This window comes from Procambarus clarkii, chromosome 10 (assembly GCF_040958095.1).
Source record: "Procambarus clarkii isolate CNS0578487 chromosome 10, FALCON_Pclarkii_2.0, whole genome shotgun sequence".
NCBI classification, from domain to species: Eukaryota; Metazoa; Arthropoda; class Malacostraca; order Decapoda; family Cambaridae; genus Procambarus; species Procambarus clarkii.
In genome coordinates, this window is record NC_091159.1 from 25,736,176 (window position 1) to 25,751,829 (window position 15,654).

Consider the following 15,654-nt stretch of genomic DNA (forward strand, 5'->3'; position numbering starts at 1 on the left):
GTTTCTTCCTCTTGGGCCCCCTTTGTGGGTTCAGGGGGCTTTTTTTCCTCGTGTATGACCCGGTTCTGCCTTATGGAGTTCCGGGGTCTTCCTGGCTTGCAGACTGATCTTTTGGGTCTTGGCACGTGTTGTGGTCGTGCTGGGACTTTGAGGTTTTGTTGTCGAGGTGGTCCTTTTGATGTAGTTTTGTGCCTTCTTTGCCTGGCCAGCGTGCTGCTCTCTGCCCACTGGTCGGCGGCTTGTAATTTTCTTTTCACGTATGTGTGTGTGTGTGCACGTGTGCATGTGTACACTGTGTGTGTGTGTGTGTATATGTATGTGTATTTGTATATACATGTGTATATGTGTATGTATTTTTTCTTTCGGAAGGGGCTCTGTTCCCTTCTCTGTTGACAGGGCACTGGGGAAGCAGCTTGCTCTGTTGACTCTCGCATCGTCCTGCAGTTAGTGGGCGCTTTTGGTTGTCTTCCGGCCTCTGGTGGCGGCGGTGGACAGCTTCTCCCCCTTTGGGGGGTTCAGGGCTGGCGGGGGGGGCTTCTTTACCTGCGCTTCGTCATGTCCTTTTAGTGGTTGTGTTGGACGTGGTTGATCTGCCCCATCCTTCTGGGGTTCCCGTCTGCTCTTTGCAGACATGGGCCTGTCGAATCTGTGGTTCTTCTGGACTTCTTCAGTCTGCGCCCTGGATTCTATGCCCTCATCGGAGGACTGTTGTCTCCTGTCCGGCTTCTGTTGGGTGGTGGGGCTTCAGGCTTGCCACTTTTGTTGCCTTCCCTATTTTGTAATTGGCACTTGGTGTATTTTGCATCTTTACCGGATCTTGGTGCCCTGTCTGAGTCTGTTTGGGATTCGGTGTCTAGCCTACCTAGACGACTGGCTGGTGTGGGCTCCCAGTCGGTCCGCTTGTCTGCTCGCCAGGGGTGTGGTTCTTTCCAGATGGCCGGGTTTGGTTTCCTAGTGATCTGGAGGCCATTCCATCTGTTTCCGTCCCGGGTTCAAACCTGGCTGAGTCTTGTTTAGGGCTCTTGGGCCGCTCCTTGTCTTTCCCTCCAGAAGTGTTGCTGCGGTTGTGGTCCTGCCTTCGGCTGTTCATGAAAGGGTCCCGGGTTGCTCAGCGGTTGCTCGAGCAGTTGTGCGGGAGTCTGAACTTCGACATGCTGGTCTGCCCGCGGGGTCGGGTTTGGCTTCGGCGTCTGTTTGGTTCCTTCGGAGACTCCCCTTCCGCCTCTCTTGCAATCATTGGGTTCGTTCCTCCGGGGATCTTGTGTTGGTGCTGCGTCACCAGCTTCCTCTTTGGGGTTTTCGAGGTTCCGTGCCTTGGCACCTCGCCAAGCCTTCGCTGGATGTGTTCACGGACGGGTCATCTCTCGGCTGGGGCTCTGACCAGTGCTCACCAGGTCGGCCGGGGATAGTGGGGTCTGTCCGTCCATCGGGCTCACAGCACGGTTCGGGAGTTCGTGGCTGTCTGGTATGCGCTTCGGAGGGTTTGGGTCACTCGGTGCTCTACCATTCAGCTCCATTCAGACTGTTCTCTGGCAGTTCTTTGCAGAACCACAGGGTTTCTCTTAGGTGTTGACCTTTGGGGTTGGTTCTTTAGAGTGGCTCGTTTGCTGGACTCGGAGTTTGGCTAACCGTGAGGTTCATGTCCGGGGTGTGTCCTGCGTCCTGGCGGACAACTATCTCGGTTCATTCCTCTGTTCGCAGATTGGCCAGTCGTCGCCGACTTGTTTCGTTGGCTCTGCCGGACGTATGGACTCCTGGCCATGGACGTCTTCGAGTTGGTGTGTTCTAGGCGTCGCCCATTTTATGTGGCACTCTTACCCGCCTGCGAGGCGTTCACGGTTTATGCTTTTCGGCAGGACTGGTCGAGGTGGAGGTACCTGTTCCTCTTCTCCCGGTCCAGCTGTTGCTTCGGGTTCTGGCTCGGTTGGAGCCCATTCCCACGAGAGTAGTCCTTATAGTTCCTTGGTGGCCGGCCCAGTTTTATTTTTAGACGCTGCTTGATAGGTGTCCGAACCCGGGGCGTTTTCCCGTAGCTCCGCCTCTTTCGGCAGGTCGGATCGATCCTGTACGTGACTGGTTCGGCTTTCTCCTCGGCTTTTTGTGTCTGGTATTTTGACGCGGGTATCACCATCTCTGTGGTGTTCTGGTGGCTTTGTTGAAGGTGTCCCACCTGCGAGCTTCGTCTTGGCGACAGTATGACGTTCCTGGTGTTTCTATGCACCTTTTCTTGCTCTTCGTAGGTTGTCTTCTCTTTCGCATCGGTTGTCTTGTCCTTTCTTGGGTTTTCAGGACTACAGTTATTTGATGTTTCTTACTGTCGCCTCGTTTTGTGTGGCGCTGGCGTAGCCGCTCCGGCTTGCGTTCGGGGTGGACGTCACATCTGCCCCGTTTCGTTCGCTTTCTCGTGTTTTGTTTCACCTCCGGTCTGCTCATGCGTCGCCTGAGCCGTACTGGTCCTTGATCAGGGTGCCTTCTTATCTTCTCAGTTTGTGGTAGCCCCTTTGGTTCAGGTTTCTGCTCTTTGGTACTGGTGGTAGGTTTGTACGTTTGCAGCCTTTCTCCATCCTGGCGACGGTCAAGACGGCTGTTTTCCGGAGAGGTTCTTGGGTTATTGATGCTTGATTGGTTTGTCTTCCAGCCTGCGGTCTGTCCTTGCGCCCATGCTGTTCGGGCATTTGCAGTTATTGCTGCTGTGTTGAGCTATTTGAGGGTCGCACAGGTTCTTGGCTGTCCATTCTTTATGCGCGTCTGCTCCTGTGCATTCTTGTTGCCTTGGGTTGCAGGTTGCAGGTTGCAGCCTGTTGTCTCGGCTTCGCGTTGCAGAGTTTGTGGCGGCCGCCTCCCGGGTTAGCCCTTTCTTGTCCTTCTTTTTGGGTATGAAGCTCCTGGGAGCCATAGGGGCTCCCCACAGAAAACCAGCGTTGAATGTAATGAAATGCCATTTTCTGGGTAAGCCCCAGAGGCTCCCTGGCAACCCTCCCTCCCCACCGGTCGGCATTTTTTTGCATTGGTTGAAGCTTGGCTTCCAAACTGAAGCTAAGCAGCCGGCGTGGTAGGTCCGGGGCTCCCCCCTCCCCCTCTCGGGGCGGGGAGGGCTGCGCGAACGATCGGCGCGGCAGTAAAGTGTGATGTTTGCATGTTTCCTTAGGATTGTAGGAGTTTCTACCTCTCTGTTCATTTTTTTGTTTTAGTTTTTTTTACCATGTGGGGTTTGTTGTTATGCCTACCTTTCTGGGTGCCTAACCCCGGTCGATGGCAGATAAGGAAAACCCCAACCACAAGGGGTTTTCCAGGGCCATTGCTCCCTGAAACCTCTCTGAAGGGGCCCAGGTTCTGGCACTGGTCCCTGGTAGGTCTGAACTCCTTAGCTAATGTCCCGGTCTAATATAACATACATTAGCCCGATAAGCTCCAGGGGAGCCTCTGGGGCTCATCCAGAAAATGGCGTTTTATTACATTTAACGATGGTTTTTTGTAGATCAGGGTTCAGTCTCTGACTGTCTTGAGTGGTTGGGCACCATTCCTTTTCTTTGTCCTATCCTAAATCCATGTCCTCATATCTCTTCCAAGTTTTATATAGTCGTAATGGGTTAGTGCTTTCTCCTGATAATTACATTGCCTTTGAATTTTGCTTTGTCTTGTATCTTTGCATCTTGCACTATATGTCTCTATTATTCCAGAGTTGACAGAGAAGCACATTAAATCACGATTGAATCAGTTCTTGAGTGGTACCAGTGATCGCTTGACATTCTTACGACAACTAAATGATTGCTGGACACACCACTGTCATCAAATGAAGATGGTTTGTAACATCTTCCTGGCTCTTGACAGAGGTTATGTACTGCAGAATGCTCAGGTTTCTTCCATATGGTAAGGAATTTGTTAGCACATCCAAGTAAAAATTGGCCTTAACCTCTTTATATATATGTGCCTTATTATATCCAGTATGTGTGTAATTTCTTAAGTATAATTATCTACTTGTAATTACATGTACAGTTTTGGAATCCACTACCTTCTCACTTAATTTGTTCTAACCATCTACCACTGTTTACAAAAGAGAACTTTCTAGTGTTTTTTGTTAGCAGCTTTGTTTTCTTAGCTTATAAATCAATAATCTTCTTGTTCTTGAAGTTGCAGCTTTCAAAAATTCCTCGTTCAGTTTTGTCAATTCCTGTTACAATTTTGTATGCAGCGATCATATCATCTCTTTTCTTTTGTCTTCTAGCTTTGCCATATTTGTACCGTCTAGCCTCTCCTTGTATCTCTTGTTTTTTCAGTTCTGGAAGCCAATTCATTGCATGCGTTTGCATCTTTTCCAGTTTGTTGATGTCCTTCTTGAGATATTGGCACCATACAGCCGTTGCATATTACAATTTTGGTCTCACAAAGATCATGAACAATTTCTTTAATATTTTGCCATCCATATATTTACAAGCAATTCTGAAATCAGAAATCATAGCATTGGCTCCTCACTCAATGTTCTTTGTGATCCTCGGGCAACAGTTTTCTATCCAGAAGCACCCCTTAGATCTCTTTCTTTATTAGTTCCTTAAAGACTTTTCACATAATTTGAAAGATGTGTATGTGGCCTATTTTCTTCATTTGTGAAGTGTTGCTCCATACACTTAATTTGTCCAGGTCATCTTGAAGAGCATAGCAATCATCAAAGTTTCTTGTCTTCCCTAGTAGCTTAGCATCATCAGCAAACATGTTCATATAATTCTGCCTTCCATCTGGTAGATTGTTCATATAGACGAAGAACATTACTGATGCAAGAACTGAACCCTGTAGTACACCACTAGTAAAATTTCTCCAATCTGATACAATGCTTCTGATTACTACCCTCATTTTTTCCTAGGTTAGAAAATTTTTCATCCATGTTAGAAATCTTTGTTACCCCTCTAGTGTGTTCGTTTCCAGAACCTCTCTTTTTGACAGGGACATGGTCAAGAGCCTTTTTTCGGTCTAGATAAATGTAATCAACCCAACCAACTCTTTCCTGTATAATCTCTGTGGCTCTATCATAGAAACTAGGTAGACTTGTTACACAGGATCTTCATTTTCAATAGCCATACTGTCTGTTATTATATAATTTCTCTGCAAATGTTCTACCCCATTTGGTTTTAAATATTTTTCTAGTGTTTTGACTATGACACTAGTCAATGATACACGTCTATAATTGAAAGGGTCTTCTCTGCTACCATTTTTGTAGATTGGAACTGTGTTTTCCTTTTCCCATATATTGTATCTACTATGATTCCTACACATAAAGATGCTTGAAAAATTAATTGAAGTGGAATGCTCAACTCGGCTATGCATTCTCTCAGAACCCAAGGTGAAACTCCATCTGGGCCACTGCTTTGTTCCTACCTAGTTTCTTGAGTTTTTTCCACTTCGTCTCGAGACACCTCTATGTACGTGACGTTATTCTCCAAAATCCCTATTGTACCTGGTTCTCTGAAAATTTAATTTTGCACAAACACACTTTGGAACTGTGACAGACACAGATACAGACAGTCTGTCTGTATCTCTGTATCTGTCTGTATATGTCTGACACAGAGATACAGACTGTCTGTATCTCTTGCGTATCTGATTGATACACACACAGAGATAGTCTGTATCTGTCTGTCTGTGTATCTCTGACAGACAGATACAGACACACACATAGACAGTCTGTCTCTGTCTTTCTGTTTAATTTATATGAATCCATTAGGAAAAGTTGGAGCATTTATCATGTAGATTGTGCACAAAAAATTTAAGTGTTTGAGGAAGGTTGAGAAATTGTGCACTCGACCCCTTAATTCATTGTGCAATTATAGAATTTAACTCATAGTGATAGCTTTAAAAGTTCTTGAATCAGTTATTTTAATTTTAATCATAAAAGTTGAAAACCTTGTAATCTTTGCAGGGATATGGGTCTAGAATTGTTCCGGCAACATATTTTAGAGGAAGTAGTAGTAGAAAATCGATGTGTTGATGGTTTGCTAATGATGATAGAAAAAGAACGGTCAGGGGAGACTATCGACAGATCACTCGTCAAATCCCTCCTTAGAATGCTCTCTTCTCTTCAAGTGTATCACAAAGTTTTTGAGAATAAGTAAGTTATGTTTGTATTTACTTTTATTGTAAGTGGAATTTTATTTTTGTTGCTTTACATATCTGCAGTACACTTTGTTGTTTCCTACAAAATATTTTTCTTATTCAATGTTATTGAATTGCATTTTTGTAACCAATTAACAGTTTGTGAAATGTATTTTCAGTGTAATTCATATTCTAGTATCAAGCTTGAGCTCATTCAGTTATGGCATAACAATTATTTATTGCGTGGAAATGGGAAATTATCATAAAATCATCTGCAATATTAGTTTTAAGTTTTACTTCACAAATGTGGCAGAAGTACTGAGCAGCCAACGGCCAATTAAACCATAAAGGATGGCCTGTTGAGCCTGCCTTTGCTAAGTGACAACGATCATTCTTTCTACTGCTACCATGCTGCCTGTTGGATTGATGACTTACAACCCTGGTTGCTTGCTAATTATTGTGCTCCTCTGGGGGTCACCAGGATGCTGGTTCAATCCTGCTACAAAGATTTTCTACCAGATATATCACAATATTATGGTTTCAGATTGTATTTGGCTGGAGTGTTTGGTAGAGAAGTTCATTACCTGCACCAGTGTGTTTGTGGGTTACATGTAAAAATTGGATTGGGTGCCAGCTTAGTGCCGCCAATTTCCTAGGGAGTTTAAATAGACACCAAGCTATGTAACTTTCAGTATATCATGGTCCATTGGTGAAATCTTGCATTTGGGATGAGTCAGGATGTTGGTTTGATTTCACCATCCTGCCCATTTCCTAAGTGATTTACATTGTTTTATTAGCTTTTTCAAGCCGTGATTTTTGTATCTTATAGACTTGATACTTAATCATTGGTTTTCTTCAGTTTGTGGGTCAGTCTATGATATATCCATCCTTCTCTCACCTCATTGAAGGTACCAGATTCTTGTCCTTGTCCCCAGTAGGCTTATGTTAGTCTCATAATCCTGGTATACTCCAGGCCTAGTAGTACCAACACTTAAACCTCAGGAAGATACAGAAGGTTCCGACCAGAAACGGGCAGTTTGCTACCGTGAATGCTTGATTTATATCTTAGTTTTCAGTAAATGGATAGCGTTATGTCGGTTTTATATTTGGACAGTCGGGAGCTTTAGTGTCATAGGTAGACATTTTATCAATATTTAAGTATACAGTAGTACAGTGTGTAAATTGCTTCATTGCTATTCATATTATGTTGCTCATAAGACTTTATTGTATCACACATTTGTATGATACAATAACCTTAATTATTTTTGTCATTAAATAATTACTTCAATCTCTAGGTTTTTAGTGGCAACAGAACAACTTTACCTCCGTGAGGGACAGAGACTCACACAGGATCGTGATGTCCCGCAGTACCTACTCCATGTTGACAAAAGACTCACTGAGGAGAACAATAGAGTCCTTCATTACCTAGATATGTCAACTAAGTATGTATAATGGTTTTTTGTGGATATTCATAGACAAGTTATTTTGGCATCTAATATGTATGCACATATATAAAGGCATGTATACATACATACATAATGTATCTTTTTTTTCAAATAGCAGAACTACGACTATCATCAGATCTAAATTAACGTATAAGCAATTAATAAAAAAAAATTGTAAGCTAGAAAAAAATTACTAACATTTGAGTTAACAAATGGGCTAAGTTTAAAATTAAGCCAAAATAAAGAATAGTTTGCAAATGTGATATACAGAGAGTAATCACATGAACTTGATATGTCAATTAGGAAATAAGACTAATGAGTGGTGTGTGTGTATCTTGAGATCTTGAGATTATCTTGAGATGATTTCGGGGCTTTAGTGTCCCCGCGGCCTGGTCCTTGACCAGGCCTCCACCCCCAGGAAGCAGCCCGTGACAGCTGACTAACTCCCAGGTACCTATTTACTGCTAGGTAACAGGGGCATTCAGGGTGAAAGAAACTTTGCCCATTTGTTTCTGCCTCGTGCGGGAATCGAACCCGCGCGACAGAATTACGAGTCCTGCGCGCTATCCACCAGGCTACGAGGCCCCTACACACACGAAGGAGGAGGTGTATGGGAACATTTTGACACCAAATTTATAGTTATACAGAAACTCAAAAACTGTACATAACAAGTGTGTAAATATTTTTGGCATTGCAAAGCAGGACCCTGAGATACCCGGAATATTTACAATCGAGAATGCGCCGATGACTTAGAATATTAGTGTTAATTTCTGTGAACATTTTTTATGTTCTCGTGATTTTGCTTTGTATTAATCGATTGTTATTTTTTCATCATTCATCATGGGTGTCATGTTCCGTTTTGTTGAATGTCACAGTTGATATTTGCCATCACCTCAGTGTTCATTTTCATTATAAGCTTCAACTAGTTTAGTACAGAAATTACAAATACAGTGTGTGCATAAAACCAGTCATTAAAAGAGGATGGTTTTAACCTCAATGTTATGGACACGTCTTATAAACCTGTTTTATATTTACTTTACAGACGGCAGTTGATATATTGTGTGGAGAAGCAACTGTTAAGTGAACACAAAACTCTTCTGCTTCAAAAGGGGCTAGACTCCCTCCTTGATCAGAATCGTCGCCACGACCTCTCTCTCTTGTATAACCTCTTTGCCCGTATTAAGGGAGGATTGGAAGATCTTTGTACCCATTTTAATGCTTATATTAAGGTAAGTCGTAGTTTGTTTTGGCCTAATGTGTTTTATATCTTTCTACAATTAAAACTGGTTCTAAGCTATATTTTCCATGTATTTTCCCTGGTAGCTCCCTGCGCTAACATCTGGTTAAACCCTAGGAAGAAGCACTAGGCCTTCGAGACCTACCCTCGCCTACTGGAAGCCGGGACAAAAATCTGGCTCCCTTTACAAGGTAGAAGGAGCTTGTGTATCAGAGAAAACTAAACCAGAGAAAACCTCACCATAAAGCATGAGCACAACAAAGCAAGCTGGTATCAGAGCTGGGTTTTCCTGGGTATTGGTGTCCTGTCCTCAGCCTCTTGCTCTGTATTGCTGGTGGCTTCATTGCTTTTTTGACCTCAGGTCTTGTTCTTGGTGTTGGCCTTGAGGTGTCCCTTGTCCTTGCCATACTTGTGTTGCACTCTTTGCATTTGAGATTTTGTGAGGTCCCCTTTACCTTCTGCCATCTGTTTTCACTGGACAGCATTTGCTGCTTTTCTGTTTTAGAACTGCTGGCCTTCTCTACCAAGGAGCCATGAAAAGAAATGCCCTTTATTGGTGGGGCCCCTCATTATATATCCATGCCTGCTCTGTTCCCTTATTCTCTATGGAGTTGTAGGGTTTGTTTTGGATGATTTGTGAATGAGGGAGTGGGGGGGGGCTGGCTAACTTCAGCTTCAGATGGCCTGGGATGCCATTTAGTTGTGGTAAAGTTCATCATCACTGGTTTGTTTACAGTGTGGTAATGGTAATTTACATTATTACTTTTGGGTCCCTAATTTCGTTCGTGGGTTTTGCATAGATCTCTGATCACAAAGTTTACTTCACCTCATAGGGCAAGTCAATTTTTTGTTCTAGCCTCCAAATAGGCAAAGGTAGATCTCGACAGTCTTGCGCTTCTCTCTAATGTTCATCTGGAGTTCTTAACCAGTAGCACAGGAAGCTACTGAGGTTCCCACCAGAAAGATATTTCATTTCAAAATGTTTGTTTCCTTTATATTCTTTTTCCACTGTTTTCGAATAGGGCAAAATTGACTCAAGTGTTTTGGGCACAAATGCAAACAAAGATTCAGGATTGACCAAGATACTTTAAAATTGGACCACCTTTGTGTGCAGCTTTGTGAATGAAGGGGGGGGGGTGGGGCTGGCTAACTTCAGCTTCAGATGACCTGGGATGCCATTTAGTTGTGGTAAAGTTCATCATCACTGGTTTGTTTACAATGTGGTAATGGTAATTTACGTTATTACTTTCGAGTCCCTAATTTCACATATCCATGCGAGTCACTCAAAATAGTTATCAGCCACATCAAATGCCTAGACAACAGTACAAGATCCCAAGGAGATCTTGCTAGATATAGGTGGTGTCTGATCTCAACCTGGTGGTGCAGAGAAATGCAGCTTATTGGTTCATAAAAATTTATGATGGGGCTAGTATAGGTGGAGGATCCTTTTATGGGACCGATATGGCAAGTTTTTAGATATGAGTGAATGAGGATTTCCTGAAACACCATGTGCTTAATATGCAAATTTATTCACTAAAATTAGAACACAAATTGTGTATACAGTGCATGGAAATTGGGGATAACTGTCATAGACAATTATGAGGTCTATGAGGTGTCATAGACAAATCTTCGCACAGTTTGTCCCACTGACAGTAACAAGTGTGATGTAATGAACCCTAGCTTAATGCTGTTAATGTGATCACCTCAAGCAGTAGTGGCTGCCTGACATCACTGCTATATGCAACAATCAATCAACTATAATCTTCAAGATATTTAGATAGAAAAGGTGGTGGTGGATAATGATAAGTGTTGGGTTGACTAGAAAAGGTGGTGGTGGATAATGATAAGTGTTGGGTTGACTGAAGTAGAGATTAATGGCGATCGTGTAATGTCAGCAAATTGCTTTTTACCATGTACTCTAATGTACCTAATGCCATGGCAGAGTTGAAAGCTTCTGAGCCATCCATTAGTGTATGAACACTGCTCAGGTGGTACTGTGTGCAGTCACTGGGCAAACTGTTCCATCATTATTACGCATTTTTATTCAGACTGCCTGCCCTACAAGTTATCTGAACTTTTTTATCCGAACAAACGGCAATCGGATAACGGGCATTCATAAAGCATGTGGCTGACTGTAGTTTCAAAGTGTTATGAGTGAGTGCTGGGAAGATGGGACACCATGAAAATATAATTTAACTTTGCCAATTTTCATTATAAATGTTATTGTACATCTGTTGGAAGAAACACTGAATAAATAATTAACAAAAAATACTTTCCCCATTAGAAAACTTATATTACTGTAAGTGTGCTTATATTAAAATAAATATTTCTTGCAAATGCAAAATAAATTTTAATTTTGTCTTTAATTTTACTACTACAAGTACATTAAAAGCTATTCTTATACTTTCAGTCGTATGGGAAAACAATTGTAATCAACCCCGAGAAAGATAAAGGAATGGTACAGGAACTTCTTGATTTTAAGGATAAGATGGATGGCATTGTTAGTGAATGCTTCAACTCTTCCGATAAGTTTGTTTTAGCATTGAAAGAAGCATTTGAGCATTTCATAAATCAGAGACTCAACAAGCCAGCTGAGTTAATAGGTAGGTTTAACAGGTGTGATATAAGGTGTATAAGAATACATACTTTCAGATTTACCTTACAGTATAATGTATTTAATTTTTTGAACATTCTTTGTGACCCTATCAAGACATGGAGTGGCCTCTGTAAGCTGCTTCTATATAATTTTTACCACTTGCTGTCATCTAAATACTGTATTGCAAGAATGAAATATTATTATAATTTTCTGTATGAAGTACATCACTGCCTTTTTTTTTTTTTTTTTCCAAATTTGCTGTCTGTGGAATATCTGGTGAATACATTCATGCATCAGCTTGAAACTCTTGAGACTGCTACATAGTAATGCAAAGAAGATATGCATTGTTACTGAGTAATATGGACTCTGGTGGCAGATTTTTAGAAGTTGATTAATTCATTATTATTGACTTGATTTCCACTTTATAGTGTGGGGTGGTATGAGCCCCCCCCCCCCCCCCCCAAAAAAAAAGACATTGTATTAGGAAACATTAACTTTTGAGCTGGTTGCTTCCTTATGCAAGGCCCTCCTTTTCCCGGTCAAGCATAAATCTAGCCTGGGTTTGTGTGACCTGTCAATTCCAATGCAGCTGTTTTTTTGTTGGTTGCCCTCACTGTAATGTATTTGGAGGAAGGGAGAGACTAGAGAATTTTAAATTTGATTCTGATTGATCAATTAAAGGTATGTTCCACTATATTTAAATACCACCTTCAAGCATTACAAACTACTTACTCGTGTCCTTATTGTAACTCCCTCTTAACTCAAAATTGCTGAAGTTCAAGTCTCCTTTTACTTCCTCAACCCATGTGAAGACCTTTCTACCAAAATCTATTAGGCTGGTTCCAAGTTCTAAAGGTAGCTCTTCCAAATGGGTGAAAATCTCTGCCAGGTATAATAACACTTTGAAATTGTCAGTTATTGCAACTTTATTCCAGGCTTACATATTTGGAACTTGAGCAAAGCATAGATCATCCCATGATCATTGTAGCATGAGCTGATAGTCTTGTTAATTTTAGTCTAGTCATCTGTAGGAAATCAGTGGTTAAGATATGGGTTTGCAGAAATGAAGGGAGAAACCAAATTTCCAGTGGTTCCAAACCAAAAAGTGGAGTTTTTCCACTGGCATGAACACTACTAGGCCAGGGACTGTGAATGCCTGTGAGAGTTGAGGTGAAGCCTGAGTGTTTGGGTAGGACAGCCTGAGAAATTTAAGAAAACTGGGAAGGGAGAAACACCCTTATTGCAATATTTGTTTTTGGTAAGTAAGTATCCAAAGAAGGCACCAAGACAGGAAGACTATGTAGCACAGTTGTTTTTGGTGAATATCCCATAAATGTCTTTTTTGAAGAGTTTCATAGCTTCTGAGTGGCTGTTTGTATAAAAGAGTATTCAAAATTTATATTCGGGTTTTTGTATAAGATTTGATAAAAATTGTCTTGAAGATATGGGTCTACTGTGCCAATGTGCAATAGATTTAACATATGTTTTCTCATCTTTCACAGCTAAGTTTGTAGATGGTAAGCTACGTGCTGGTAACAAAGAAGCAACCGAAGATGAACTTGAACGACTCCTAGACAAAATTATGGTTCTTTTTAGATTTATTCATGGCAAGGATGTGTTTGAAGCTTTTTACAAGAAAGTAAGTTAAATGTTTATTTTAGTGTAATAATAACCCTTTTAACAATTACTGTGATCACTTACACCCGTGCATACATGCACACCCTCACACACGTCTAGAGATAATTGTTGGTGGTGTGGAAAACTTCTTAAAGAAACCTAAGTTGGGGCAAGCTAGGGAAATTGACCACAGGTTCAGGGGACATAACACCAGTCAAGTAAATACAGGTTGCTGAATGGAGGAAACAGGTTTATTAAAATATTGTATGCTTACATAGATTGGGTGAGTTTGAAAACACTAGAGCTAAATGTAATACAGCAGAAAGTACTGGATATTGTAGTTTTGGGACAGAAACAAAACTACAATTCGGAATTCAAAATAGTGGAGGCATTGCAGTAATATGTGGACATATGACATGCAAGCAAGTTTTATAATGATTATATGAATGATAATAAATATAGCAGGTTGATATTATATTGGTACAAAGAGAATTTAATATAAAATTAATAGATCACAAGAGGCTTGTGAACAAGCGCAGAAAACCTGTGAATCTATAAATTCAGTAATCTTGCTCTTGATACATTTATGCATTGGCGCATAAACCATATCACTGCAGCCAAGAAAGGGGAAGTTCCATCATTGTTGGATCTCATCTTTACCAGGAAGAGGAAGAAATATTTGACCTACATTACCTGCCTCCAATTGGTAGGAATGATAGTGTCCTATTGGAAAATTAAATATGTCATTTGATAATAAGAAGTAGGTGAGAGAGGCATCAGAGAAACTTGACTTTAGTTCTCCAAAAAAATTTTAAAGAGTTTTTCAATGGATTTGATTAGAAAACTTTGTTGATTGGCAGTATTGGTTAAATGAGATATATTTTTTTTTTTTTTAATTTATAACAAAGGCACCCAATCTTTCACCCCAAAAGAAAGAAGCAACTGGAAAATAAGACTGCATCAACATAAATTAGGAGTGAGCTAGAGATCACAGAATAAAAATTAAACCAGTTAGGCAGAAACTCGACTCACGAGTCTCTGGAGCCGGTCGGCCGAGCGGACAGCACGCTGGACTTGTGATCCTGTGGTCCTGGGTTCAATCCCAGGCACCGGCGAGAAACAATGGGCAGAGTTTCTTTCACCCTATGCCCCTGTTACCTAGCAGTAAAATAGGTACCTGGGTGTTAGTCAGCTGTCACGGGCTGCTTCCTAGGGGTGGAGGCCTGGTTGAGGACCGGGCCGCGGGGACACTAAAAAGCCCCGAAATCATCTCAAGATAACCTCAAAATAACGAGGGAAATATGAGAAATACATGTGATGCACGAGAAATACATTCAAGTCCAAAATCACTATATGGTAGTGACAAGAAAGGATGAAAAAAAACTTCAGGTACGATATTAAAGACAAATGCAAAATGAAACCCAGTTTGTTCTATAAATTCATTGGAAAGTTAACTACATGTGTAAGATTAAGTCAATATTATGATCAATAATTGAGAATATTTTGGTCTCCTAGTTGAGACCCTCTTCAGCAGAATGTAGGTGCAAGACTCGTGTCTACTCTTCTGATGAATAATAATTTAGAAACCCAAAGGATATACTGCCAACTAATACTATATTTATATATATTGTATGTAGTATATAACTACTACCCATCCTCCCTGTAGTCTTCCCATTCTTTAATGTGTGGTGATAGTGTGTCCGTTAGCACTAAAACGAAGTCCATTTCTGTTCATTGTGTTTGGCACACATTTATATAACTTTAATTTTTCATATCTGAACATGTATATGCATTTATTATTAGGTATGTTGCTTCGGTAACATTTTTAAATGCATTACAATTTTATTTGTAGGATTTGGCGAAGCGTTTGTTAGTTGGTAAATCGGCCAGTGTAGATGCAGAAAAGAGCATGCTGAGCAAGTTGAAGCAAGAATGTGGGCCTGGATTTACTAGTAAGCTAGAAGGCATGTTTAAAGACATGGAATTATCCAAGGACATAATGCTGGCCTTTAAACAAGTAAGAATTTAAATAATTTGCTTATCTTTTTATGGTTAGATGGTCCAACCACTTGGACTGGACGGTAGAGTGATGGTCTTGCTTCTTGCAAATTAGCCTTCAATCCCTGTCCGTCCAAGTGGGTGGGCACCATTCCTTTCCTTTATCCTATCCTAAATCCTTATCCTCATATTCCTTCCAAGTGCTATATAGTTGTCATGCTTTAGCACTTTCTCCTGATAATTACCTTACCTTTATAGTTAGATGTATGTTTAAAGGTGAGGTTCAAATGGCTGGAGGTCAGTATTAATATTCAGATATGTAATTCATTCATCTTTTTTTCTGAACAATGAGGAGAAATTCAACTAGAGTGCAGTGCAGCCTTGAATATGCAAACCTCATTTCAGTAAATCTCTGGTTGCAGCCTACTTTCCGTATGCAGTTTACTCACCCGTTTTGCAAGTGTTTGGAGATTCAGTGAAGCTGGGATGTGTGGATTTGCTTGAGAAACAGGTTCAGAGTTGACATACCTCTGGAAAAGTTGTCCATAATAAGATAGGTTGAAATGGAAATTTTGCTCAGTGGAATTATCCCTTAAAGCATGGGAAATATTAAAGTATGAATGGCAATTCACTTAATATGGCTATAATCACATTTTTAATTATTATCATAGATGGAACAG

The 15,654-nt window shown here is 41.1% G+C and overlaps 1 protein-coding gene across 1 annotated transcript in view; it reads left to right on the top strand.

The window, feature by feature from the left end:
- The window catches only part of Cul4 (cullin 4), a 35,107-nt gene that overhangs the window by 6,929 nt on the left and 12,524 nt on the right, over positions 1 to 15,654 (top strand). The window contains exons 3-9 of the mRNA XM_045727821.2: positions 3,681 to 3,870; positions 5,909 to 6,097; positions 7,377 to 7,523; positions 8,569 to 8,755; positions 11,174 to 11,366; positions 12,862 to 12,998; positions 14,829 to 14,993. Of these exons, the coding sequence (XP_045583777.1) occupies positions 3,681 to 3,870; positions 5,909 to 6,097; positions 7,377 to 7,523; positions 8,569 to 8,755; positions 11,174 to 11,366; positions 12,862 to 12,998; positions 14,829 to 14,993 (1,208 nt within the window). The remainder of the gene's footprint in view (positions 1 to 3,680; positions 3,871 to 5,908; positions 6,098 to 7,376; positions 7,524 to 8,568; positions 8,756 to 11,173; positions 11,367 to 12,861; positions 12,999 to 14,828; positions 14,994 to 15,654) is intronic.